This window comes from Nothoprocta perdicaria, unplaced genomic scaffold (assembly GCF_003342845.1).
Source record: "Nothoprocta perdicaria isolate Ctin4 unplaced genomic scaffold, notPer1 scaffold_6, whole genome shotgun sequence".
In the NCBI taxonomy this organism is placed as follows: Eukaryota; Metazoa; Chordata; class Aves; order Tinamiformes; family Tinamidae; genus Nothoprocta; species Nothoprocta perdicaria.
In genome coordinates, this window is record NW_020455865.1 from 3,512,474 (window position 1) to 3,540,295 (window position 27,822).

The 27,822-nt window shown below is 45.4% G+C and overlaps 2 protein-coding genes across 5 annotated transcripts in view; one reads left to right on the forward strand and one right to left on the reverse strand.

Annotated features, from left to right (window-relative positions):
• AK8 (adenylate kinase 8) overlaps positions 1-13,485 on the forward strand; it is a 60,672-nt gene extending 47,187 nt beyond the window's left edge. Inside the window, exons 12-13 of the mRNA XM_026049211.1 lie at positions 11,397-11,477; positions 13,108-13,485. Of these exons, the coding sequence (XP_025904996.1) occupies positions 11,397-11,477; positions 13,108-13,342 (316 nt within the window). The 3' untranslated portion in view covers positions 13,343-13,485. The remainder of the gene's footprint in view (positions 1-11,396; positions 11,478-13,107) is intronic.
• A 3,640-nt stretch (positions 13,486-17,125) lies between these two features.
• Positions 17,126-27,610, reverse strand: GTF3C4 (general transcription factor IIIC subunit 4). 4 transcript variants are annotated; one of them, XM_026049203.1, is made up of 6 exons: positions 24,831-26,629; positions 22,781-22,911; positions 21,791-21,879; positions 21,229-21,678; positions 19,144-19,310; positions 17,126-17,651 (listed from the first exon to the last, which is right to left on the reverse strand). In XM_026049203.1, the coding sequence occupies exons 1-4, from the start codon at positions 26,571-26,573 to the stop codon at positions 21,614-21,616; spliced, it is 2,028 nt and encodes a 675-aa protein (XP_025904988.1). In that variant the 5' UTR covers positions 26,574-26,629; the 3' UTR covers positions 17,126-17,651; positions 19,144-19,310; positions 21,229-21,613. The 4 variants fall into 4 exon arrangements, with proteins under 4 accessions (XP_025904988.1, XP_025904989.1, XP_025904990.1 ...); XM_026049204.1 differs by having other exon boundaries at positions 17,126-17,654; XM_026049205.1 differs by adding an exon at positions 27,542-27,610 and having other exon boundaries at positions 17,413-19,310; positions 24,831-26,651.
• Positions 27,611-27,822: the final 212 nt, after the last annotated feature.

Sequence of the window (27,822 nt, forward strand, 5' to 3'; positions counted from 1 at the left end):
AAACACAGCATCAAGCTGAGATCTGATAGACCAGGAATTATGTATTTAATTCAGAGCTCGCTATAGAGTGCTCATAAAAGCTTGATCATGATAGAGGGGCCCATAAACATTTGGGAACATAAATATTTCTGTAGGAAATGGCTTTGTGAAACATTTAGTTGTTCAGTAATAAGAAGAACAGAGAAAATCAGATGAGCAGAAGTCTCTAGGTACTAATCTGATGGGTTATATATGTTGCAATGATAATTATGCTGAGAGAGAATTTTTATGGGACCAGCACCAACAAATACATCGAGTCCTGCACTTTTCCTAATATTTTCATCATCTTGTGCAAGCCCCACTTGTTATCTTTGCTGTTTGAAAGATCAGCTGTAAAACCCAGAGAAGCTGCTGCGTTGCTTTTCTGCCCCTGAGGGCAGAAGTGCTCTGGACTCGCGTGCAAGCGCTGACTGCTTTGAGCAGGCAGGGGACGAGCCTGGTCCGATGGTCTCTAGAGGGGTGGATTTGGCAGTCTGAGAGGCACCTGCCTCTCCAGGAGAGCTGGAGGATTTAATTACTTTGAGGTCGTCAGCCACGTGAACCACATGAGCTTAGGCCATTGGTGACGTCTGCCTAATGTACACCGGCCAAGTGGCCATTGCATCGGTGCAGGGGACGCTCGTGTGGTCCCACCAACCAGCTCTGCTGCTGGCACAAAACATCTGCCAAAGATGAACAAGGAGCTACTCCTGGCAGGCCAAGAGGCATCTTCAGCCTAGAAAAACTCGGTGGGATTTGGAGGCAGCAGCCTCTGCAGCCAACATGAGGGCACTAGAAGGGAACACGTGAGTCCTCAGGCACCTTGTTGCTGGTTTAACAAGTGCTTGAGATCCCGGCCATGAAGGGAAACAGTGGAATTCATGGCAGAGAGACTGGTTGCACTAAAAGAGAGCTTGGGTTCCATGATTTCCACTCATGATCAGGAGTATTAGGCAAGGACAGGTTGTGATAAATCAGATCACTCTGGGTAAGGCGGTAGGACTAGGAGGTTTAGATTAATTAGCTTCATCCTGAGTCTCTAGAAGGACTAGAGAAGCAGAGACCACAGAGAAAAAGAGACAATGCAAAAATGGAGAAGTAATAACACATGAAAATTATTTTGGAAAATGCAGGATATTGCATTTGGGGAAAATATGAAGAGAAAATATATGAGGTGCTCTAGAAGCAGGTAAGCTGCTGTTAGAAACCTTCAGCAGGGGAAGGTGACTGTGTGGGGAGCAAATGTGAGCACTGTCCCCAAAACCTACAGAAAACCGGACAGTGTTTGTTGTCAGGGGAAGAGAGTCAGATGTGAGGATTTCAGGAAAACGATGCTCTGACTTCTGCTTTCTAGAACGTCCATTACTGGGGTATTTAGGCGTCAGTCCAGCCAGGCAACACCAGGGGAGATGCTCTAGAAAAGCACACATCAGAAAGTATTCTAAATGACCAAAGGTTAGACCAAAATATTCTGGCAACATAGTGGATGCTCTTGTCAGGCCACAGGCTAGAAAGTCAGAAGAAATCTGAAAATCAGAAGAGATCCAGTAAGGGAAGAAAACCCAAAACTCTTCGAATAGCTAATCAGGCTATAAGTGCTGTTTTGCCTGTAAGGATTTTTTGAGAATTGTAGAGAAAAATGGAGTAAGATCAGAAAATATTTGTCCATCCTGCATGACAGATGTGGGAGACAAAGTTATCGTTTGTTGCTTCTCTTTCCTCTGAAAACAGCCACAGCAATGAGCTGGCAGCCGCAGTGAAATGCAGTTAGCAAAAGTAATGGGAGTTGAAAGTTTGACCTTTTGTGATAGAAATTTGATATGAAAAAAGGGTCTTTTGATAATTTCTCTATCCAATCAGATACGGGAGATGTCTTGATCCTGTTTCCTCATTTGCATGCTGACTGATCTCATTTGAAAACCCAATCATTCAGAAATATTGGGACGTCAACAGGAGCGTTACAAGCGAGGAGCTGTTTTATCCGGAAGGTCTGCAGGATGTCATCTCGTGTTTTTCACTTCGGTGGCCTGATCTCTTCTTCATGATTCCTTGTTTTTATTGGCAGGATAAGCTGAACATATTGAAATGCAAATAGCCCTTTCCACACCGAACCAAAATACGGAAGTTTTGCTCTGTGTGATTGATTGTATCCAAGGCACTTCAAAAGCAACAGAGAAAATACTTTCTGCATCGCTTCTGATTTCTTGACGCCGCCAGGTTCTGATGTTTCCAGTCAGCAATCACTGGCAGAAGATGGTTTCTGTGCCTGCATCTTCCTTCTTCTCCCTCCCGACCCCATAAGAGCCACGTGTTGATGCGAATTCTCATTTCTTATCAGTGTGTGAGGCCATTTAGCTTGGATACGCACACATGCTCATGCCCATGTGCTTCCAAGTGGTTATCCCAGGTGCACATGTAGCGTCCTGAAGATCGTTCATGGATTCAACCAAACTGCAGATGTGTTTGATGCAGTCATCATATCATTCAAAGCCTTTGCAGCTTGGCTTTCAGCTCCCGCATCGCTGTCCGGGTGATTATCCGGCTGCTCAGATAGCAGATCCGAGGCACTGCCCACTTAAGCTGAGTTTAGCATCAACTTTCTCTCCCAAACAAACAATTTAACCTTTCTTTTCTTCTAGAACATGCAATCCAATTTCCATTTTACTCACCTATGCAGTGGGTTAATGGCAAGCTTTCCCGCTGTGTAACTGGTGTTATTATCCCTTATTTCAGAGACTGCCTGTTAAACTAATATCTTAAGCCAAAATTTTGCGTTGCTTAAGCCAGAAACTAGGAACAAACTAATGATATACAATAGTTCTGGAAAAAAGAAGCAATTTAAGGTAGTTCTTTTTTTTTTTTCTTTTTTTTTTTTTCTTTTTTTTTTTTGTCATAATAGCTTTTTTAACATCAGGATCAGGCTGTATAAGATTTTTTTTTATATCCAAAGAATCATTTTTGATTAAAAATGTCTGTGTGATATCACAGATGCAACTGATACTCTTAAAACCCACTGACAAAAAAGAATAATAAAAGGGAACAAGGAGAGCCTTGTTTCTCTATCAGGACAGCCCCCAACTGTCCTAGATTGTGGGACATTTTGTTCAGGCCCTAATTTCTGGGGCTTCTTGGGTTCGTTTTCATGCTCTGTGCTGTGAAGGGGCATGTGAAGAGATGCGTGTATGTAGGTGACAGGCTGGGAGAGGAGGTGTCCCAGGGCCACTCCAATGGGACCATTTCCAAAGCTGTCTCCTGAAGGAACGGAGTGCAGGGAAAGGGATAAACTGGATTGTAAGTTTTACGTAATAGGGTATTTTGAAAATCATTTGGCTGGTGTTGATGCATCACTCCAGAATGTAAGGCTGTGTATTAGACAGCAGGACAAGAACCACTGCGGTGCTTCTCGAGTGGGGACAATATACCCAGGTAGGGCCCCATAAAAATCAGCAACCTTCATCATCAGGCTGCGGAAATAATGTGCAAGCCTGGCTTGCTCTTTCGTCTCTAGGCAGGAGATGTCAAAGTCTGACACCAGTTGTCTGCGTGGGTAACTCTTAGCTCGCTGTTCCTAGTTTCTTGTGCCATGATGGTGCTCGTGTGCATGGGTTAGGAATTTTGCCTGGGAAGAGCATGCCTGTTTCTGATGGAGGCTGTAGGCCTCTCCAGATCGTCTCTTCACCTAACCCTGTGTCCTGTCAACCGGGGGGACACACTTTGTAAAGCACCAGAAACAGCAATCTGCCCTGTGCTTGTGCAACAACCTGGAGCTGTTGGTCTCAGTAGTTAGTCTGACTCTGCAGCTCTGAGCTCGACGCTGAGCATCCTCCCTGATGGGAAACCAGCCTCCTTCATCTCGTGCCTTTTGGAATATGGAGCCATGTAAGTTGAAACATGACGTATTATTCTTGATAACCCCGTAAATCCCACTCCTCCCAGCTTTTTTTAAGGATACTTCTCTTCCCCGCTTCTTCTCTTGCTCTCCGCTATTAAAAAATAATAAACGCAGTTTAGCTTACCAATATTTTCTCTGCTGTGAAGTCAGCCTAGAATATTAGTGTCCAAAAAGTTGTAAAACAAAAGACTATCATATGTTGCACCTTTTAATCATGTAATTGCTGAGCGACATTTAACTCGGAGGCTTCAAGTTACTCCTTTGTCAGGCAGCCTCCTCCTCCTGCCCCTCTGCTGCCTCCCTCCTCCAAAGCAACCTGCCTTTGCAGAGGAGGCTTTAACTACACTGAAGTTTGGCTGGGCTTCTACATATTACAGCAGCGACACGAAAGCAAACAATTGAAGTATTTGAGAACAATGAAATATGTATGGCTATCTGTGACAGCCTTATAAAGCAGCGCAATTAGCCGCGTAATCCGAGAAAGCCAAAGCGCCCGGCAGCCCACGGTTCCCTATTAGTTAAATGCTTTTTGTACGTCCTCATCCCATCAAATCAACTAACACTTCCTTTAATTGGTTCATGAATTATACAGCGCGGCTGCATTATAATTTAATCACCAGTAAACATTCCTGGGGCCCGCTGTAAAGTGTATAGCGCTCATTAATTCCTTAATTTCAGCAGATGGAAGGGGAGATCGGATGAACGGTGGCAGTACAGAGCGCCTTGGGCAATGGAAGAAGGAAAAAAAGGTGGGGGGCCGTTTAGGTTTTTTAAGGGCTGTCAGAAACTCAATCTGTGAGCTGTCAGCAGCCTGGACCCGCTCCCCCTGCCTTCACCCCACCTACCGCTGCAAGTGACTGACGGATTCATACGGAGCCTTGTCAAGCCGGCTTTAAACATCAAGCCAGCGGGTAAACCAAGCCCAATGTAAATTAATTCTTGTCTTACGGGCCCCCCTTTCTCTGTCCCCATGAATATTTCATGGCGGGCAGCATAAATATTAATTCTAATAGCTCTGCACAGTGGTTATTATTTCTGTTTTATGACAAATATTCATAAAATATTCAGGACCCTTTTTTAGAACATTTACACACTTGATTGTGAAATTTTCCAGCTTCCTGGGGACACAGTAAACATATTGGGGTTCTCTTGATGGACTTTTTTCTCTCTTAATTAATACTGTGCCACATTAATATTTAATAAGATTTAGTTTTCTTTTCCCCAGAAGTGAACCCTATTACATTTGAGGATTTATTTGACAGTATTTAAACAGGGAATTTTTATTCCCTATTATGAAATCGGTTTCCTTTGACACATATATAATATGGCACATTGTAATCCATTCTTTTATTCCCTCCCCTTGCCCCTAAATCATTCACTTTTAGGTGTTGGTTCTTTTATTTTATATAACAAATATCCTCCCACCACCAAAAGTTAGCACTTAGATGACTGGGGGTGGGGGAAACCTGAAGGTAATAGCAGTTAAGATTAAACATCATTTACTATAAATTTGATTCCATTTATTCCAAAGGAGGTCTAGCTTTCCTGGTTGGGAGCAGCAAGCAGCAGAGAAAAGCTGCAGCCAGGTAGCAAAGACATCAGAGCTGATATGAGTTTGCTAGTGCTTGACTCTGGAGTTCTTGCTCCACTCGAAATTTGCTTTGCAGGATCTAAGCGCTGCAGGGGAGGTTGCACAGCTGGAAGGAAACACAACTGCACTGCGGGGCAGAGGGGTTGGGGCCCTTGGGCCTCTGGGCCTGCAGGGTCTTTGGGTGACATAGTTGGGCTAACTTTAGAGATAGTGGGATTTGTGCCAGCCGTGTCACTCCGAGGCCGTGGCTGCTGCCATCTCGCTCCGTGATTCACACGGCCCCGCTGGAATGAACTCCAGGGGGAATGCGAAGCTGCTGCAGTAACAGCTGGGAGAGAAAAGGAGGCAAAGAATAAAAAATGACGGGAGAAAAATAAAGCGCTTTTGCATAGAGGTACGAAGGCATGCAGACTGCTGATTAGGTATGGAAAGAGTTAACATTGCCGCCTCAAAAGAAGCTTTAAAAACGCATTGAATCGCCTATAGCGCAGGGTTTTCTGTGTAGGTGGGTGCTTTCCACGGGGCTGAGGTAGCCCCTATGTGGCAGCTCCGTCCTGTGGTCATTGCTGGAGCCCCGGGTCCCACATGGTGCCGATGCCCCTGGAGCTGCTCTGCCACATCCCAACTGGAGACGCAGCCGTCACGGCGCAACCCCCGCACGCGGCGCCTGTTCCCACTGCGCTGGTACCGCCAAGGTGACGCTCAGCTAGGAGCCTGCTGGGGAGGGACATGGAAAGGACCCTGTCCCCTCCGCTGCCCAGCTGTGGGGGGACAAGCGGGGCCAGCTGGGGCTGGAGAGCCCTGCCCAGCATCGTCGCTCTGTAGGAACATCTGCGGCCACGGAGGATGCTCTTCGTCTTGCTCCCCTGGCCAGAAGCTGCGTCCTGGGACTCGTGCCCCACTTAGCTGCCTTTTGTAGTTGTTTAACGGGGATGCAGCCGTTGGAAAGGGAAGAGCCAGTGTCTGGAAGGAGCTTGTTATCAAATGAGTTATTAGGGGAGCGCAATGAGCAAAACGCTTATGCCAATTAACCTGTGTTTTGGAGTTTAGGCAGTGTTTTTTCCCTTATGGGCGAAACCTTGTGGGTGAAATTACTTCCCAAAATAGAGCCAAGCGTCTTTCATCAAAAGATGTCCTAGAACTTCAAAGACATTAATGAATTAAGCCTCCCAACAGCTCTTTCTCTAGATAAGAGATAGAGATCGTTTCATCCATCGCAGTGAGGTGCAGAGACAGTATTTAGGGTAGGAAGGAAGGAAAAGGCATGTTCAAGTGGTGCAGCCTCCAAAGAACCTTTCTAGCCTGCATTCCTCTGGGCAAAATACCTGGTTTATATCTGCACTGCGAGAAAACAAAACAAAAAAGAAAAGATAGATGGGATCTGTTTATTCCATTTGGTTTTTAAGAGGAGATTTGGGCTGTTGAGTGTCATGGTAGAGGTATAAGGTGGCCTGGATCCTGTGGCTGGGCTGTAGATGCTTGAGCTAAGGTGCCAGGTTTGAAGTGTGGCTCTACTACAAGAAAGGGAATGTTCCTTAGAGCACCTGATTAATGCAAATCCTTGAAATACCTTGAAATAGAAAAATCAGTCTGATAAGATGATCCGGCTTTATCTGGGAATAGTCATGTGGATTCAAATGTGAACTTGCTTGGGCCTTTCTGCTTGAACCAGTGAGCTGGACTGCCTTGGTTTGCCACACTGCTTTTGATGACTCGAGCGTGTCACACGCATATTGTGAGAGCCGAGTTGCTCCCTTCCCTAGCTGCTTTGGCTCTGGTTTATGAGCCAAAGGAGAAGTTTTCATTTGTGCCGATGATCACACAAGGTTTTTACCTGTGGAAGCTTTTCAGAGAGTTGCCCTTTAGCAGCCTCATCTGTTTCTCAGCTTTATATCTCGATTGCAAAAACGCAGCCATTGCGTTGCCAGAACTAAGTCCTCTGGGAGAGTTATTTTCCCGGGGGAATTGTGCCATAGCATCAGATAACATATTGATATCTCCATACTGTGTAAAACGTGCTGTGCCTTGTCTGAATCTCTATTTTCCAGCCTTGATTCGACGTTTTCTATTTGTCTGCCTGGAAAAGAGGATAAGTTCGTGTTCCTTCCTCTCCTTCCTCCACTCTTCCATCTTCTCCCTCATTCTTTTTTCTTTCCCCTTTTGCTGTGATTTAGCTGGATTCTGTCAAAGTTCTGACAGTAAAGTTTGTGGCAACTTGGAGATCAGACAGGAATCTGATCTTCACGTTCCTTTTTTGAAGCAGACTCATGTGGTACGTTGTAAACTGCCAGGAGCACTTGCTAATTTAGTAGTTAATGACAGTCACAGAGACTGTTTTTCTTGCCCCTGGAGAGGTTTTAGACACAGCTGGGGTAGATTTGCCACTATCAATTATGCACAATTTTAAACAAGAATTGGCCAGCAGGGGCCTCTTTTTTTATAGAGTGCAGAGCGTGAAGAATGGGAAGATGGCAGCTGGTACCTGCCTATGGGGGAGAAGATATATAGGACTCAAGAAAGTATGGAAAAGATTAATAGCCTACTATTTTTAAAGTTGCAGCTTCAACTTAAAAGTTTAAATGCCGCAATAAAAGTGGTCCAGGAATTTTTTTATTTTTTTTTACATCAAGCATGTTAGCTTTCTTGCAAAACTTGCCCTGGCCCCAGTGAAGCCACGGGCACATCTGTAGCATCTGTGCCTGGCCCTTGCCTGTCTTTAAAAGCCACCCAGGGAGGCAGGATTTTGCCTTGGATGTAATACTGCATTCTGATTTCATCCTTAAATGAAGGTGTGAATGCAACTGGGTTTAATGGTGTAGGGCAGCTTCCATGGGCAATAATTACACAGAAGAGCTTCGCTCTGGGCTCCACTCCACTAGTGACAACCCAGAGCAACTCCAGGGAATGAATGACAAGCACGGGAGGCTCACCTGGGTAAATAGCTCAGATCTAGAGCCGTCAGTAACGCAAGTCATCCATCCTGGGCAGCCTTGATGTTAAGTTACAGGACAAAAAGCTGGGGAAGGCCAGGGCCTTCTCAGAGCAGACCTTGAGCAGGGACACAATGAAGGTGTCACCAGCACTATTACTTTACTGGAAAATAATCTCACTAATGTGTCTGAAGGCTGGAATAGGTGAGTTCAGTGATTAAAAATGCAGAGAGAAAGAGGCAGGATTCTGACACAGGGTTTTTTTGTTGTTGGAGTTTTCCTTTTAACGTTTTTGCTTGTGGCTTTATTGGTTGTGAAAGTGAGCTGACAGGACCGGACCTTCCCTCACATCCCTCTCGTGGGAGCAAGAACAAAGCAGGGGCAGCAGAGCTCTGCTCATGAATCACTTGGCTTCGGTCCTACACCCAGCAGCAATGTGGCTTCTCCATGGGCATCACAGGGACGTGTCCTCAGAGAGCTCAGCTGAGAGACCAGGTTATACCCACAGCCCACCGAGCTGCAACGGGAGGCTGGTGATTTGGGGCTGTCCGTAGGGAGGAATGGAGCCTGTGATGCAGGAACTCAGCTTGTCCATACGGATGCAGCCGGTCCTCCCTGGTTGTGCTCCTGGCAGTGCTGCTGATTGACGTTGTTCACCTGTTGCAGAGCTCAACTAACAGCTTGCCAGCCTGGGACGAGAAGCTGTGCTGGATGCTAATCTCGCAGTCTCGTGTAGTATCCTTTGATATGAGGCTGTGTTGCCTTGCCTTCTTGTCTACCACTTCTAATGACATCTGTTTCATATTTTCCCTTGATAGAAGTTGTGACATATTACAACATACAAAGCCTGGCTGATTCCTCACGCGGCTTTGTGGAGGGTGCATTAATATGAAAACTAATACGCTCTGCGTGTGAAAGGGGCCAAGCACTGCTTGAATCCAGGTCGCACTGGGAGCTCCTCCAGTTGTTGCTCCAAAACTGGGCCGAGGTCGAGGATACAGCCTGGATCTTAGGAGAATTTCAAGGGAAAATCTGACAGAGATATCACCTGGACGAGTCGAGGTTTGTTACTTGATCATCATTACAGCAGCGGGAGGAAGGGACGTGGGACAAGGTGCTCCTTGAGGAGCTGTATCCTATACCCGAGGCTGCTGAGAGTGTGGGCACCTAAAGAGCCTTTACTCCTGTGAGCAGGAGCCCTGGGGCCACTCAACAGACTTGGCCTGGGACATGTCTGCGTCAGAATGATAGTGATGCTTTCTAATTGGAAGTATTTTAAGTCTAGCCACTAGTTCCACGTGTGTTTTTCCCCTTTATCTCTTCTTCCTGCTTCTGAATGAGCTTAAATTGACAGCCCTGGGGAGTGAGGTTTCCTGTTATCCGTAGGAGATGCTCAGGATGGCAGGGCGGGCATCACACCTTCTGCGGGAAGGTCCCTGGGACTGGGAGCCTGTGCTGTTGCACTCTATGTTCTGCCTGTGCTGTTATACAATACATAGGTGGGGAAAAAAATCCATATTAGCAGAAATGTCTATACTCTCCCACATCTTCCCCCTACACTTTTCTTTAATGATGACACCAGACTGGCTAATAAGAAGCATCCCGCGTAAAAAAGAAGGGAATCTCAGACAAGGCTTTCAGAGTTCATTTTGTTGGCAGCTTTTTAAGTGGAGGTTTTTAGGCTCCTCTGTTTCAAACACCGTAATACTTTTTGAGCTAGTAACTATGAATTACGACAAGCTCTTGATATGCCAGGTTATAATCCTTTAGTGTTTTTGTTTATTTCAGAATATAATAGGAATCCGTATCAATTATCGTGACTGTAAATGTTGTTCCTCTCTACTAGAATATTCATCTTGAGATACATCATCAGATGTTACCTGTTCTGACAATCACGTTTTTGTGCCATTGTTGGGCAAGAGAAACAAAGAAAAACAAAATGTTAAGAGTGTAAGGGATAAAAGAGTGTTGAAACTGTTGTTCTTTCCCTGTCTTTGGAACCTCCGAGATCTTGAATGTTTTATTCCCGGCTGTTGTTTTGTTACCACAATGCGAATAGAAGTCATTATCTGTAAGCATTTGAAAAGGGAAATGATTTTCATAACTTTAAATCCTACAAAGGACTCTAGTAATCTGTTATGTGCATGCCAAGGTAGAGCTCAGCCTTTCATCTGGTCTGATCCCACCCAGTCAGTATAAAATGTTCCTTTGGTGAATGTCTAAAGCACACAGTATCTTCTGTGAGAGGCAGACAAAAGTGAAAAGAGGAAACCTGGCCTTTAAGGCAGCAGCAGAGGAAGGTGCAGAATAAAAAAAGAAAGTGCATTTGCAGCCTTCATACTTTATCTGGTTGCTAAAAGTTTATTTCCATGAGTTTTCAAAGAAAAACTTGTTCCTTGCTTTGCTTTGAAACAGTTGTAAGAGGTGATCCCTGTCCAGCCCTGGGACTCACGTCACTGTCCTAAGCACGTGGTGAGAATTTTTGCCTAAAAAATACAGAGCTAGAATGTAAAATTAACAGAATGATTGGAATGAGCTGATGAGGAGGTGCCACTTTGGGACGGGCACAATGGTTTATACAACAGTGTAACGTGACTGGATAGGGACAGGTATTTTCTGGTCCAGCATCCTCGATTCAAGTCAGGCTCTTGCATAAATGGTGGGGAATGAGTTGGCAAGTCCCACTCCATTCTCGATAGCAGAACTTCGTGGAAGGGTCTGTATCCCACATCAAAGAGCTGCTGCCTCCGTGAGCTTGGGGGCTAAATAAGACACAAGGAGAAGCAGGAGAGAGCAGAGGTGCTGGCAGCGTGCTGATCTTGCCTGGTTCCCAGTCTTGAGCGCTCCTGTCATTTCCATGTCTCTGTGTGCGCCCTTCCTCTAGCGCAAGGATTAACTCATCCTCGAGAGGTCACAAGTGCTGTTCTCATGATGTTAATGATGTTAATTAATATGTTCTCCATAGGGTATTCTTCTTCAATCTCCCCTACGAGTCTATCATGGAGCGCCTCTCTCAGCGGAGGATTGATCCAGTCACCGGGGAAAGGTTAGCACTGATGTCTCGTGTTTGACAATTTTTAAGTCTGTGAGTGAGATGAAAGTGTCAGACTTCACAGAAATCTAAGGAAGCTCGGGAATATTGTGCTCTTGCTTAGGGATTCCTTAAAAGAAAGGTTAAAAATTTCATAGCTACTCAAGTACCAACCTAGCTGCCTGCTGCAGCAAGGTCCTAGGCTCAGAATAATGCATTTTAATATCCCTGAGACTGAAACGTATAGAAGCAGTAGCTCAGTTCTTAACATATTAATGGTGACTAAATTGGTTGGTAAAATAATGCTGAGCGAGTATGTCTGAAACCTAGCCTAAATACGGATGGTTCTCACCCATTCCCCTAGGAATTTTGAAGGTTTTCCAGCTGAAGAAGTGGAAAAACTGCTGTATTTTACTTCCCCCAGCTCCTGTGGTGGCTCCATGTACTGAGAGAGTTCATAGGTTTCCTGCTTAGTGCAGCAAAGCTGTTTGTGTCACTGCAAGGTTTGGTCCTCAGATGTGGCACTTCTCTCGGCAGTCACAGCACCTTGTTTCATCAGTGACCTTCAGGTTTATTATCTCCTCCCTTGTTCTCGGGGGAGAAGTTAACAGTGAAATATCTTCCTAAATACCTGGTGGATTTGCAACTTTTTGCTTGTGGTCTGTTTTTATGATTAATGTATCAAATAGGTGCTCTTAAATGTAAAAAAGCTGTTTTACTGTTTCTGGTAATCCAGTGCATCCTGTTGAATCAAAGACAAAACCCTTAAAAATGAAGTCCATAAATATTGGACTCGTGTCAAAGCGGCACATGATTATTCAGACATTTCACTCGAGGTGTGATGCTAATTTGCAACAGCAACAGTCATTTGCCCTAACTGTTTTCTTCGTTTTAGTAATAAGCGATGTGGTTGTTCAGAGGAAATTACCAGTCCGAGGGAAATCATTCACACATCTTTGCATTTCTTATCATTAGGATTAGCCTGTTCGGTGTCTGCTCCAGTTAGCACGCTTTCTTCTTCCAAAATCTGGGGTTTATTCTTTCCAAAGTCATTGTGAATTGAATTGTTTTAAATGCTGCATCTAATCCCCAGCATTATGTTAAACCTGCACCGCTGGCCACGGCATGAAGAGGGTGGCCTGCAGCTGTGCTCTAAATCATCCTAATGTGCAATGAGCACTGAGTGCCCAGCACCGTGTCAGCTGGGTCTGTAGTGCAGCTCTCTGCAGACACCAAAACCTTGCTCCTCTCCTTGGAGGTTTTTTTTTGCTTTGTTGTTGCTGTTTTTTAATGCGTGTCAGCACTCATTCCAAAAATGTGGTTTCAGAAGAGGGGGGTAAATTGTTTTCTTCCCGAGGAACAGGAGATATTTCATCAGAAATAGTGTAACTGTGGAAGCAAATTTAAATACCTGTTTGCTAAGGCGCTTTCAGCGGTTGTTGGAAGCCTTTGACAGTATGGAAACACTTTCCGAGTACCTCTTGATCTGAAATTTCCCTGAAATCTCTGATCATTGTTTTGAAACCCAGACCTAGAAGAGGCGCTTCCCAGGTCCTGGGATAAGGAAAACCACAGGAGTTTCTTAGGCAAGAGCTGCTGTGTCCCACCTCCCGCTGAAGTGGAGGCCTTTATGTCTCCTCTCTAGGTATCACACGACATTCAGACCAGCTCCAGCTCTGGAGATCCAGGCCCGGCTCCTGCAGAACCCTAAGGACAAAGAAGAAAATATTGAGAGGCGCCTGGAAGCCTATTACAGAAACGCCAAGGACCTGGAGGAGTTTTATGAAGATGCCTTTTACATCAACGCTGACCAAGACCCTCGAGTTGTCTTCGAGTTTATAGAAAGCTGTATCATTAAACCCCTTCCACGTAAGTCCTAACTTAGGGGAAAAAACGGTTTGTCTTGTTTGGCATATGCCGTTAAATCACAATTTCAATCGTAGAATTGCAGTATGAACAAAAAATGTAAAAGGCTTCTTATGAACAAGGATGAATCTTGAAATCTCTTATGTGGACACTTAAGAAATCTCTTATGATATGTTATGAAATCTCTTATGTGGCCTTAAACTTTCCTCCTTAGTGTTTGAAGTCCTACCCCTGGCAGGTTTTCAAAAGAATAAAATTCAACCAAGCTCTGTCTGGGCTGGGTGAAGTAATGAGAGACCATCCTTCACAGGGGAACATTGAGTTGGCTTGAGAGCTTTGTTTTGTGAGCCAGGCTAAGAAACCCTGTGGCCACAAAGTTCATGTGTTTAATTTACTTATCTTTTTTTTTTTTCTGATTTTGTGATTCAGCAAGTGGCAGATTTGTCTTAAACATGTAAAACACTCCTGCAGCCGAGTTGGAATATTAAAACTGTTAGATGAGTTTGTGTCTCACTTCACTCAGTGCTGTGCATCCGAACGACCCTGTTGCCACCTGTGCATTTCCCCAGGTGCCTGCTGTGACCCCGCACACAGGTGAAGGCAGTGACAGAGCTTGCAGCTCAGTGCTGCTCTTCCCCCAGTCCAAGAGCTGTGTTTTATAGCCAGGAGAGGGACATTTTCACTCCTGCCTTAACCCAGCCTGCCCAAAGCTCTCTCAAACAGCCGTGTGCTCACTTCCAGCAGCCTTACCCTTGCTCCTAGTCTAACCCAGTGGCTGGACAGGCTCACAAGAAGACTCAGTACAGCTTAAAGTACCACCTAGAGCCCCAGAAAACAGCTTGCAGTTTGAGCCCATCGAGAACCCAGCTAAGGGTGAGTGAGGCCACTAACTTGGCTTTCCTGGGGGTAGGAGCTTCTCAGCTCGTGCCAGAGAGGCTTAAGCCCCTCAGCAACAACCCCTGCTTGTTCCTGGCCTCCCTGGGCTGTGGCTGCCTTGTGCTTTGGCTGTGGCTGGATTGGGCTCCAGGTGAGTCTTGCTGTGCCGGGAGAGCCTTGCTGAAGGCTGCGTTAGAGCCTCTTACCTGGCTCAGACTCGGGCTCTGCAAGTCCACGTCCTGGGTCGCTTCTGGCAGAGTGATTTGTTCTTGTGATTCGGAGAAACACTGATGCCTTTCTTGCATATTTCCCTTTTGTTTTTCTGTTGTTCCTTGTGTGTGTGAGATGATACTGAAAACATTGAACAGGGACTTGCCCAGGGAACTGGGAGGCACCTAAACTCGCCCCTTGAAGTCCCTGTGCCCTCTCCTTCCAAAGGCTTCAGCAGCCTTTTGTTTTCAGATCCCTTCTGTGCTCCTTACTGCTAAGTTTGGTTAAGTTTGTCCCTCTGGCTGTTGTTGATTGTGTGTTTGGGTCTCTACAAGGTGCTGCAGGGATGTGCATGCAAAATTCCCTTCTCATTCCACGTGCAGTAAATGCAGTTGAGAAGAACCCCGGCTATCCAAATGGCTCCAGTGCTGTTATGTTACATCGGACGGTTGGAGTTAAAGGTTTGGGGGGAGTCAGATGTTAGAGGCACTCAGCCCAGCGGGAACCTCCCTTCCCAGCCTCGAGGGCAGCTTTAAAAATCCTGGGATCCACAGAGTCCTGTGCACCCGCTGCTCCCGCTGCGCAGAGCCTGGCCCCGAGCCCTCCCGTAAGGCTGGGCTGGGACATTTAGAACAGCTCTGCCCGTTGCAAATGCGCTGTTGGGTCACCTCCTGGAGCAGCTGGTTCTTGTGCCACCGCTATAAAGATGTGGTGCAACACGGGTGCATAATTGGGAGGCCGTCTATTAATAATACATGGGAAGCTCATCTCGATAATATCACCTTCATCTGAGCGCCGCTACTAAATATTTTGATAGATGAAATGGGGAGAGAATGCGCTTAAATACTGTTTGCACCGCCGCGAGGCTGCAAAAGGGGCAGCGCATCTTTAATTAGACAGGTACGCCGGCTTAATTAATTTAGCCGTAAAGCCCTTTTTTCCTCTTGGCTCTTTCATCTCGACGCGGCCGCTCCATTAGTTCTGCTCCGCCGGCTCCGGAGCGAGCGGGAGGAAGCGGCCGCCTCATTGAGATGCGCTCGGCACGTCTGGGTGCCCAGGCTGGGGTCAGTGTCACCCCCCCAGGGCCCGCGGCGGCCGGGAGCGCCGGGCGCCAGGGTTAGCAGAACATGCTAATACCCGTGTAGAACTCTCCCTCGGAAACGCCGCAAAACAATTGACATTCATTTAATTACTGTAAACGAAACGGGCCCTGCATCACTTTGCATAGCAAAGCCTGTTAATACCAGAAAGGTTCAGTGGATAGGAGGAGGAATTAGGCTTTTATAATTGGAGTACAACATGTGGAAAGCAATTTGGTAAGTGCGCTTGATTTTATTAGCATCTTATTCTGGCAAAACAAATGTTAAGCAATGAGAAAAACAAGGTGAAGAGGAGCTGGTAACAACACAGCAGGGAACAGGCTTTACTTGTTTTATAGTGTGCCCGGTTCTGAATTAGACATCTTTTATCACTCTGTTTTCCAAAGACACTTTGCAGAGAGGGCTGCTTGGAGGTTGTGTTATACCCTATATGTTATGCTGTTAATTATGTTGTTTGGCAACAAGGTGAGTCTGTCCAATTGCTCCACAAGGTTTAGTGTCTGCCTGCTCCACACAGCAGATCCATTGAGACCATTCCTTGGCCTCCAGGCAATTCCCCAACCCTCCAGCACCATCCCTGGGGTTCTTGGGTGAATCTCCTTCCTTCCTGATGGGTTTCTTGCCTCTCCTTGTAGAATTGGGCTCTTCTTGCGTGATGATAGGGTTTTTGTCAGCACAAAAACCTTAAAGTTAACCCTTATTTACAAGTAAATAATCAAGACCTGTATCTGTGCGCTCAAGCTGACAGCAAGCAGCATTTTAGAGGCAGAAAAGACCTGGTACAAGTGACTTGACGTGACCAGAGCCTTGCTGCCCTCGCCAGAAGCAGAGGATCAAAACGTCCAGGCAGGTGGGACACGAGAGCTGTGAGCAGGGTCTGATGTCCCTTCAGTCACGGAGTCCCCTGGGCTCAGGGAGACCAGGCCCAGTGTTTCTACTAAAAGGGTCTGTCTCTCTTGAAAGTCACTTCCTCGGATGTGTAGAATGATTAAGACTTTCTTTTTTCCTCTCTTATGAGAAAGAATAAAAGGAAGGGCTGCATTTTCACCTGCTTTGGTCAGCTTGGGCTAAAAGTTATTTATCCTTTTACAGATGAGCTACTGGATCTCTTGCTGTAGCAATAATCCTGTAAGTGGAACAGAAGAGCTGCCTCTTTGCAGGCACTGCACAGAGTGCCTCGCTCTTCACCTTTGCTATGTCCCCACAAGTGAAGTCTTTCAAATGTCACAGCTGAAAAATGTGACTTTTTAGAAGGCATTTAGTCACATTTGTGGCTCTGCATCCTCGTTAGATCTCTTTGCATTATTGAGGCAAGCATGGAGTGCTTGTAAAGAGGGAAGCTTGTTTCATGCTGAGGGACCCAGTGCTGTAATGACATCGCTCTCCTGCCGGGCTTGGATGCTGGCACCCCGGGTGCCTCCCAGGAATTCAGCCCCTAAAATACAGACATTACAAATGAGCATTTTATGTATTTATTTAGAATAAAAAAGGAGCAGGATTACAGTGCTACCTTCTCAGTATACAAAACATTCATCCAAGCCTGCGTCACATTTACAAAAGGTGCTGTCCACACAGCATCCATATTCACAGCAACTTTGTCGGACCTGTCCATGAACGGGGCCTCAAAGGAAGCCAGAAACTTAAGTCTGAAACCCAGATTTGCTTCCCAGCAGGCCTGGTGGCCATGAGGCCGGCCAGCTACAGCACTTGCACTCCACCATGGAATAAAAATGCATGAAGAGATCGATTAGATTAGCGGAGCAATTAAACAAAACTCCTCTCTGAGCAGTTCCAGTGGGCTGGCTCTCAGGTTTCCCCCGTTCAGGGCTGGGTTCCAGTTCAGTGTTAAGAAGGCTGCAGGGCTGCCATGCCTGGGACTCCTGCGCAGGCTCCACCCGTGCATGAATCTTCTGGGATGAAGAAACTCCTACTGCAATATTCATGTTCTGCTGGAGTCCTTGAAGGCAGGAGAGCACAGGGAATTACTCGCCTTGTCCTGAGCTGTAGTGCAGTCAATGTCACCTGTGAACAGAGGCCTCTCCAGTGACACGTGTTCAGCTGTGACGCTCCTGGGGTCACTCTCCTGCCAGGGCTTACAGGTGGCAAAACACGAGCGGTGCCAGGTCTTGAATGAAGACTGCTTAAAAACAGAGTTAGCCCTCGTGAAAAAGGGATGGAATGAAAATATTCCAGATGACACCAAGTGGCTGAGAACATCTCCAGTGTAAGATATTGGTATATATGTTGCATTATTTCAAGCTGAATATAGCTAAGGATTAATATAGGTTGTAATTCAAATGAAAATGTACCTCCTCCATTAGATAGGAAGACAATTGCTCTGCGGATTTTGCTATACATACATGCTAAATTCTAAAAACTGTGGAAAAACTATCCTGACTTGTGACTCCCGCAGAAAGCCATCATCCGTGTTGCTCAGTTCAGACTCCTGCATCTTCAGACAGGTCGGGCAGAGTCTGCATTTCCCAACCCAACTCGTGTGGTTCTTGTTCACTTGCGCGGAGGGGAAAAGCAGCTAGGCCAGCCTAGCAGGTAACAGTGAAGCTGTGAAGGAGCAGGCACCTCCACAGGGAAGTTTGTACCAGGTCTCGTTAAAGGAGGGAGGAAAATAAAAATATGTCTTGAATTCAATCAAGGTAGATTGTGTGTTTATGAGCTTGATGTAGAAAGTTCCCAAAGATGCTTCAAAAGGGAATACTAGAGAGGGACTGAGATGGAGAACTAGTATCGGTAGCTATTTTTAAGTATTCCACTTTCTTCTGGTTCATTTAGATGGTTAAAATTGGGTTCTAAATGTGACTTCAGCCATGACTAACAACACTTTTGAGCCTGAGACTCTTTACTGCTTTTATTTCCAGCTGCAAAAATAATACAAACTAGGTTAGAACTCCGTGGTAACAAGTTTTTTAGTTTGCTATTTCCTGATAAGCCCTGGACTAGTTCTAAGTACATGCTGACTAGGTGAGTGCCAGAAAGAAAGGGCAATCGAAACTCGATGGCAAGGACCAATGGCCAATAGAAAAGGCCAACAAGCCCTTTATTGTGATCACTCGTTGCAACACACATGGAGTTCTCTCTGATGCACCCAGCTCTGTTCAAGCAAAATGGCACACCTAGAAACCAGTGGTTTATTATTTGGTGGTTGTGATTTATTCTTTGCATATGTAACTGTGTCTCATAATAGCCTGGGTCTTAATATTGGATAGCTCTAGTGTAAATAGACACTTTGCTTAAATAGCAAAACAAAGCAGGGATCTGGGTGCTGATGCTCATGTCTTCCTCCTCCACTCAGGATTAAAACAGGATTTGATTAGGAAAGCCTAAGGGACAACGTGAGAGAATTCATTGGGGTGTCGCTGCAGCTCTGTGTATTGTATCAGGCATGGGACTAAACCCCACCTTCCCAGAACTGCCAGCAGTGAATCCAGAACAGATGCAGTTTCTTCAGAAGGAAATCTGCCCAGGTAAGTGAGCAGAAAGATCCAATGTGATCAATATTGGAGGTTAAATTTTACTCGTCTCAGGTATGCTATGCTACTCAAGGCCAGACTAACTAAAAATACACTTGGAGACCAGGGATGGTTTGAAAAGCAAAACAAAAAGCACAATACCTCTTTACCCGTTGTGAATGGGTCGGGGTGAGAAGTGAAAGCTTTGTGCTAAAGGATCTCCACTGGCATGCAGACAAAGCCGACACCGCTGGCTTTAAAATTCCATTCTCCCAGCAGTCATAAATCAGGTTAAATAAACTGGCAATGGTTTACTGAGTATCTACTACCTTGAAAAACAGGAAAATAAACATTAATGCTGAAAGCAGATGTACTTGCTTCTAAATATCTAAAGCATTCAACTCAGTCCAGGGAGCTGGAGAACTGCTAGAAGGAGTTGTGAGGCCTTAACCCAATGATAATGTATTAAATGTTCTGGCCAGCTGGATTTAAACACTTCAGATTCTTACTAGATCTCTAAACCAAGATCAGAGAAATGATCTTTGACTGTTTTTTTAAGCATTTGCCTGTAGTTCTGGAAAGCTCTTGCCTCTTCCATCATCAACTGGATTTTGGAACCAGAACCTTGCTGGCCAATGGGGCAGGGCTGCTTGGGCATGGACTTGCAGCTTCTAGTGAAAATGGTACCACTATTGCCATGAAGCAACCTTCTGGTGATAAAAACATCCTCCCACCACCCTGCAACCAAGAGCAGGAAGGGAGGAGAACATCAGTGCTGCTCTGGGCACAGGACTTGCCTCGAACGGGGCACCCACGGGGCCGCACGGACCTTGTCTCACGGGATGCTGTCCTGAACTACGGATTCTCTCATTGCAGACACACCAAAATCATTCCAATTTTCAAGTCACAGCAATAGAAAACTAAACATTTCTTTAATACAGTTATTGTATCACTTCCAGGGATATTTACAAAGAAGACTATTTTACAGATGAATGTGCTTATGCCGTTCTAGTCTACTATATTAATAATTAAAGCCCTATCATGCTCAACGCATGGAATACTGAACAGAAAGGACACCTGACTTGTTTAAACGTTAGCTGAAAAGAACTGCTCCTACTGAAGGTGAAGAGACATGAGGAAAATATGCATAGTCATTAAATCAAGGAAACTTAAGCACCAATCCACACATGCATTGTTGGAGACTGATACTGTCAGGAGAATTCCTTGATTTTTCTCCAATGCTAGTAAGAGATTTCACACACAAATAGAAATGTCATGAATCACAGACAGGGCCACACACTCGAGTGTCCAGACTGGGACTTCTAAGAATGCAAATACATAAACATTGGATTATTAGAGGACATGGTTTTAAGTTAGCACGACAAATTGTAGCAAACCACCATACACACTTTGGAGGAATTACTCCTCTAATGCTGCATAGCAACTTGATTCTCCTGTTCCCCAGATGAACTGGGTGCTAAAGACAAAAAGACTTTTATTTTTCCTATAGGACAGTTAGAAAGCAGAGTAAGTTTGGGGGCTCGGCCATGCTATATTATGGGCATTGATGATTAAGGCAGGTTTTTGTCAGAATAGCTTCACCAGACTCTGTAACCAACCATGGAAACTTTAGAGGAGACATTTTTTGTACAAATTTTAATTTTTTTTTTTACTGTTATTAAAGGGCAGTCAGCTGGGAGATATTAGTTGTGTATTAAATTTCTGTAAAATACCAAGAAATGTCAATTCAATTGAAAATTTTGGTAACGAAATTACACTGGAAGAAATGATTCCTGTTGGCAGAGACTTAAGTGAAACAAAAGGTACTTATATTGGCAAAAGCTAGGAAGTGGTTAGAAATTATTCAGAAAAGGAAAGCAAGGTAAGCGACTTAAGAGCACCAAAAATTATACATATATATATATATTAGTATTCAATCTAATTGCTAATAGTTTAATAATTATTATTTAAAAATTCTTCTTACTCATCCATATTTGACCCAGGCAGGTAGTGTTAGCCTTCTGGCTGAGACACTGTTACAACTGTCAAGAAATAGTAGAGTTATTCTTTTAGACTTTAAATGAAACTAATATAATGGCCAATTTCTTTCATGTGGCTCTAAGTGGCATATGCTTTACTCTGCAAGAAATCACAATCACAGATTATTTTGAGTTTAATATTCTGCAGCAAGGGCCCGTGCTTGTTAACAAGCAACAAACAGCACGAGTTGAAGCCTTCTCTACCCACCAAAGTATCTGAGAGGCAGCTCCTCTGTTCTCTTCTGCCCTGAAGGAAATCATGCAGGTGCCAGGCAGAAAGGCCAGTTCAGACTGAACGCTGGAGACTGCTGCTCCTTTTCGGTAAAAGGACGTGTCCAATTCACTGCTGATGCTCCAACAGGGTGTTTCCAAACTGCTTCATGAACTTGGGTTTTCTAGATGTGCTCCTGTTCCTGGAGCATGGATCAGGCTCTGGATGAAGGATTTTCTGAATCCTCCACTGTTCTATTTACAGAATTGTGGACAGTGTCTTTTCTCTTCAGTAAAGCGCCTACTCCTCCACTCAACACCCATCAAGATGGAAGGAGCCTCTGTGGTACAGAAAATACTTTGAGTCTTTACACAGCTTTTCTCTAAAACACAGGAGAATCACAGAACGTACATGGACCTTGCAATAACCTCTTGATCCATTCAGGATCTGGAAAACAAAAAACAAACCAAAACAAAAACCACTTAAGCTGGAGGTCAAGATAAAAACAGGAAAGACATTAAGTTAGGTAAGAGAGCTGAAGCGGGTCGGAACCGTTTACCTTCTGGGGTTGGATGTCGTGCGATGCTGTCATGAAGCAAACACCTTCTGTACACCAAGCTTTGGCAGGATTGGTAGGTTAAAAAGCACCTGTGAAAGAACAATTTGTATGGTTGGGTATTTGTCTCCTGCTCCTGCGCTCTGACTGAAGCTGGATTTTATTCCCAGGAACCCTTGTTTCCCGAGAGTGAGGGCAGTAAGGAGCCATACAAACACCAGAATTTAAATAACTAGAGTATATAAAACTCCCAAGTATGCCCAATTATGCACGACTTCGTACGCAGAAAAAGCCAAAAATCAACATACTATGGAAAAGACCAGCGTCTTCACTGGCAACATGCAATGAAGAGGGGGAAATGTTTGAAGGTTATCGTGCAGGGAAAGCACTGATGCATCTTTAACTGAAGGTAGTGACTACCTGGTGAAAATAGCACGTGAGATCTGCTAGGTAAAATTTACATGGTAATTCCTTTTAAGTGTAGGACTACTGACTTATTGAGTCTTTATGGACAAATTGCCCACATCAATATATCGGTGTTGAAAGATTTCCTTTCCCAGATGTTCCAAAATGTGCCTGACTTCTCAGCATAGTTCCTACCGATTGCTTTTTGTTAAATTGATTTGTGTGCTGGCTACTTTAGCATTTGAAAACGCTCTCTCATCTGCTATTCCAAAGGATTGCTTGCACTTCATTTTTTCCCTTCTACTTTCTCCCGCTCCACCCTCCCACTTGAAGAAAGATTTTGATGATCAAAGGCATTTTATCATGAAAACATCATCCCAAGAAGCTAACCAAGTTCAGTCTAGGGTGCCGCCCCTCTCAGGGGATGATCTGGCCAGCAAAAAAGTGCAATTAACTGCAGCATGGATTACATGCTTCGTGCCTTTTTTACTCCCACACTAGGAAAATGTTTTAGGTTAGCTATTTAAATGCAAGGAATCTATCCAGAGGAAAGAGGAGAAGGGCAAAAGCTCTTAAAGAAGAGATTACCTGAGCCAGATATGTCCATTGGAGCAAACTGCCTGTTTGCGATCAGTGAACGGCAGGATCTCTTTACACAAGCTGCAGTGCTCTGGGAAAGTCTGCTTGTTCATTTTCTTTAAGATGTGCCCAATCAGCACCTGGGAAGACACAGCAGTCAGCGCTGTCTATTGCAAGAGAACTGCTTCCTGAAAGGTGAAGTCTCTCAGGTTACTGTGATTTCGGAATATGATACAGGATGCAAAGATCTATCCACTTCACTGCATGAAAACACAAAAATCTAAGCCCAAGGAGTTGGACTACTTTCTTTTTTCATGTATTCCTTATGATTTCTCTGTTCTGCATTGAAGGGTTACAGAACTTGAGAGCAGCCCTAGGTTAGGCTAATTGCAAATTTAAAAGCATGGGAGAACCAAATATCATCCCACCTTGGAGAATGCCAGTGAGCGTTGCAGCAATGCTTTCAAATTCTCCTGCCTATTACAGTGGCTATACCCCCAAAAATCCTGTTTGGAAGATAGATGGGTGAATGTCTTTAATAGTTACCTTATAAACTTCATTTTATATGTGTGTGTGTGTGTGTGTGTGTGTGTGTGTGTGTGTGTGTACACACACACATACTCTAGTAGAACACATTTATGCAATCAAATTTATTACTTAAATGTCTTGGATGTTTCAGGAGATACAAACCACATCCCAAGCACTGTTAAACTGTGGCAGCTAGATGAAATAGAATTTGAAAGTCAGCTTTCAAATGGGTTTACAAGGAAATATCTTGTTTACAAGGTAAGAAAAGCAACCTCAAGCCTTCATAATTCATAATAATAATTCATAATAGCTGGAGGATCCTAGAAAACACAGCACTTCTGCCAGGGTCCTTGCACTACCAAGGACCACACAGCTGTGGCCTGCTTGCCTATGAGCTCAGCAGCAACAAACACATTACATCAGTGATGGACATGGTGCTTGTTTCCTCTGTTCCTTACCAGATCCAATACAAAGGTGGATTTCATTTTCAGATTCCAAGTGATTCAAGGATTCAGGTACTGGAAAGAACTCATCTCTATTCATACAAAGAGGTACAAATAGAGACATGTGACACATTCCTGTCCTTGAATCTTAACAGCCGGGAGCCTCGTAGCACAATTTTCTCAGTGAAGGTACCTTTGTCTGACATCTGTATTCGAAAGCTCCATTGTTCCATGCAGGATTCACTGGTCACCCATTTCTGCCACACTTTTGCTCTATGCATTGCAGCAGTTCGGGGGTTGTGCTTGCAGTGGTGCTTTTAGTTTGGTAATGGTGTTGCAAGTATGGGAAGCATTCGTGTCCCCACCAAGCATTCAGTTACGCCTGTTTTTCATAATATTTGTAATTTTTCAGTAAATGCCTGCAGGTTCAGGCTATAGATCTACGTTTCATAAAACAAAGACATTGAGTCAACTGGCTACTTCCAGTCCTGCGTAAAGTCACAGGATTTACCTCGTACAACACAATCACCTTCTGAATTTCTACAACTCGTCTTTTCTCTGAAGGTTAATGCAACACTGACAAGCATAGACGTACCAGCTGTCACAGCATTTTCAATTGAACAACTTCGAAATTCATACTGTAACTCAGAAAAAAATGCAATTGCAGGTATAACTGACTGAAGGAAATATCTCCCAAGCTCAGTTCTGTACACTGATATATTTAAGTAAACTTAACCAGAGAAACTGATAATCTTTTCAACCAGTTCTTTTCAACTAAGCTCATTAAAAGCAGTGAATAAACAGCAGTTCTCTCCCACACTCTACAAAAATCTTAGGCAAGTTTACTCTTTATTCCCCTTTACCTGATCAAAACTTCCACAGCTCTATTGGCATCCCCTCCACCCCAATTCCAAACTGCAAGAAAGGAGAACTTAAGCTGGGTCCTCTGCAGAAGCTGACCTGAAAGCACTACGTGATTATGGCCCTTTCTCCCACCACCCCCAAATTACGTTTCCATGAGGGATGCAGAGCAGGGAAACAGCAGCAGCTCGTGACACGGAATCCCCATCACACAGAGGTGCACTTACGCGTGCTGTTCTGTCCTCATAACCTTCATCGGACATTAAGAAGTCACAGACTCCTCTGGTGGGAATACTGGTGTTTTCTGTAATCCAGGTGTGCAGATAAACTTCTCCCAACACTCGTTTCATGTGTTCTCGCGTCAAGTGCATTTCTACTGCCTCTATTTGCGCCTGTATTTCAAGAAGTTTTTCTTCCATTGGTTCACGGCCTCCCACGTCACCCGACTGAGGAAGAGAATCCTCTGCAGTGTCATCCACGTCCATAGCCTTGCCTGTGTCGCACAGATTCTGCTTGCTGGCTTGTTTAGAAGTTCCCTCATCCTGATCATCTTCAGTGCTGCCCATCCCAGGCGAGTCCGATATCAAGATTTTTGCCTCCTCGTGGGAAGGTCTCCACATGACCTCGGAGGGAGCCTTCTGCATTGACTGGTACAGAATTCTGAGCAGAAAGAGCTTAAACCGCCAGAAGTAGGTAGAACCACAGCTCTCAATCTTTTTATCCAGTGCTTCCTGCAAGAACTGAGGAATATGCTTATCCTTCAAAATTTTCCAGCGCACAAGATCTGTCAGGTCCACCTGCCGGAAAAGATTCTGCACGGATGATTCCAAGAGCTGAGCAGCCGCCTCCTCAAATGTTTTAAGCGTTACAAACTGCACTTGATAGTTTTTGTTTACGGGGTGAAGACCGTTAGTCATGCCCTCCGTTGTAATAACTGCTAAGTAGGCACCACACGGGCTAACAGCTATTCCATGAGTCCTTACAGAGCCAAACACTTCGGAGAGCTTAATCAGCTGGTGCTCAAACTTTAAAGCAACGTCTGTGAATATAGGGATCAGCTGCCTTACCTTTCCATCGCTGGAGCAGGTATACACCGTGCCGTTCTGTTTGTCTGCAGTCATAGACACAATTGGCAGAGAATGAAGTCCTGTAACATGGGAATTGTGGACATTCAAACCTGCTTTGGATATCAACAGAAGACACCAGAACACGTAAGGTCCTCTTGCAGCCACCACCAAGCTACAGCTACATTTCTGGTACGGATGGTAAAGAGGAATGCATTTGATACTCTGCACTGGCAACTGGTCCATTTCTTGCCACAAAACTACAGGCTGTCTCAGCGTGAAGTAGCCCTTAACTGCCTTTAGATTGACAGGAAGGATTTTGACTGGTCCAAAAGCACTCCCTACAATGAGTCCGCTCATTTTCCGGTTGTTATGTTCATATTCCCACCAAGACAAGACACTCGGAGAACTAATTCCAGACTCTATGGTATTGCAAGAAGTAATTGATTCCTTCCCCAAAAACGGCAGCTGAAACTGCCAAACTGCAATGTTCCCATTTTCAAAGAGCACTGCTAAGAGCACGCTGCCAACATCCCGGCATTCGTTGTTGTGTTTAACCTGCTGCGTGGTGCAGATCCCGGACCACTCCATGCGCACCGGGGTCTGCATGCTGTGCCGCCGCTGGAATTCAGCAAAGTCTCCTAGTTCTGCCCTGGGAGCATCCACCTTGGAAAGTCTGTAACTGGCTTCGTACAAACGCTCCCCGTAAACTTCCGTCAGGTCGACCAAGTGCACCCACTGCAGCCTGTTGAGGTTGGCGTGGATGGTCAATCGATTGTCCATGGTTAAAGCTGCAAGCAGGCACCTCCCGTTCGCGTCGCAGCCCAGGGGTGACCAGCTGGAGTATTTGAATCCTCGCATAGGCGGCAGGGACTTTCCTTCAGGATTAAATACTCTATCTAACATAAAAGCTTGACTAACCGTTGGATCCACAGAACTTGCAAACTTTTCCTTACATTCTGCTACTTCCTTTTTTGGACCAACCTGAAAGACAACAAAAGGAAAACTCTTAAATAAGCTGCAGCATGTTATCCTAGGAAGACTTTCCTGGATGATTCCCATTTGGAATAGAGCATCCTCCCCTACAACGTGTACTAAGGTGTTCCAGTGGTTAAAATGACCTCAATGTTAAAGGCTTAAGCTTCACTGTTGGCCTGAAACTGTCCAGTTTTGACTTTCAGCTGTCAAATCTTTGTCTACTAGGCTGAAAGGCTCTTCTTCTACTTGCCTTTTCTCAACCACGTTCTTCAGGAGTCTATAATAACATTCAAATCGTCAAGCGACAATATTTTATCTCAAGTTATTCTGTGTTATCATGGTGGTTTGGGGAAAGAAGCTTCAGATCCACAACAGCATCTTGTTTTCCCATGCTTTTAAAAGTGAGTAACTACGGGGCATTTAATAGCTGAGGCAACTGCACTGGCGAACACCTTAACCTCACCATTAGGCCTCCTGTTGCCCAATGTACTCATGTGTTCTATGCTTAGTTAAAACAACCAACGAATGTGTTTGGTTCTTGTGCATGAGACACCTTAAAAGATTAGCACAGATCAGGGGAAAAGCTTTTAACTTCACTGTCCATTTTTTCGGGAACGTTGCCCGGGATGTGCTCATGAAGATTAGCAGCCTTGATTAGGCTGCCATTGCCTTTAAGTTCGTGTGTGTTTCAAGCAGGGTCCCCACACTCCCGGGGGGGACACACGGCGCTGTCACCTTAGAGAAGCCTTAGAGAAACTCGTTTATTGTGCCCGGGGGGAGGGTGTCGCGCTACGGGGGCGAGACGGGAGCCTCGCAGCAAGTGGCCTCGCGTCGCCGTCCCGGCGGGGACCCGGGCCCGGCTGCGCCCCGCGGTCCCGGCTCGGTGCCGGCCTCACCTTGAGGCGGCAGGCGGCGGCGGGCGCGGGCACGGCCGTGCGGTGGATCACCATGTCCTGGGCGCCGCTGTGCACGTCGCTGAGCTGCTCGAGGACGGCGATGCTGCGGGCGGTGCTCACCGACACCCGGTGATCCTCGGACCAGGCGAGCGGCTCCAGGCCGCTGGCGCCGTGCTGCAGCCGCACGGTGGGCTCCCGCCGCAGCGCCGTGAGGCGGAACCCGGCGCTCGGCCCCGCCGCCTCCTCGGCCAGCGCGTCCAGGGGCAGGAGCGGCGGCGACC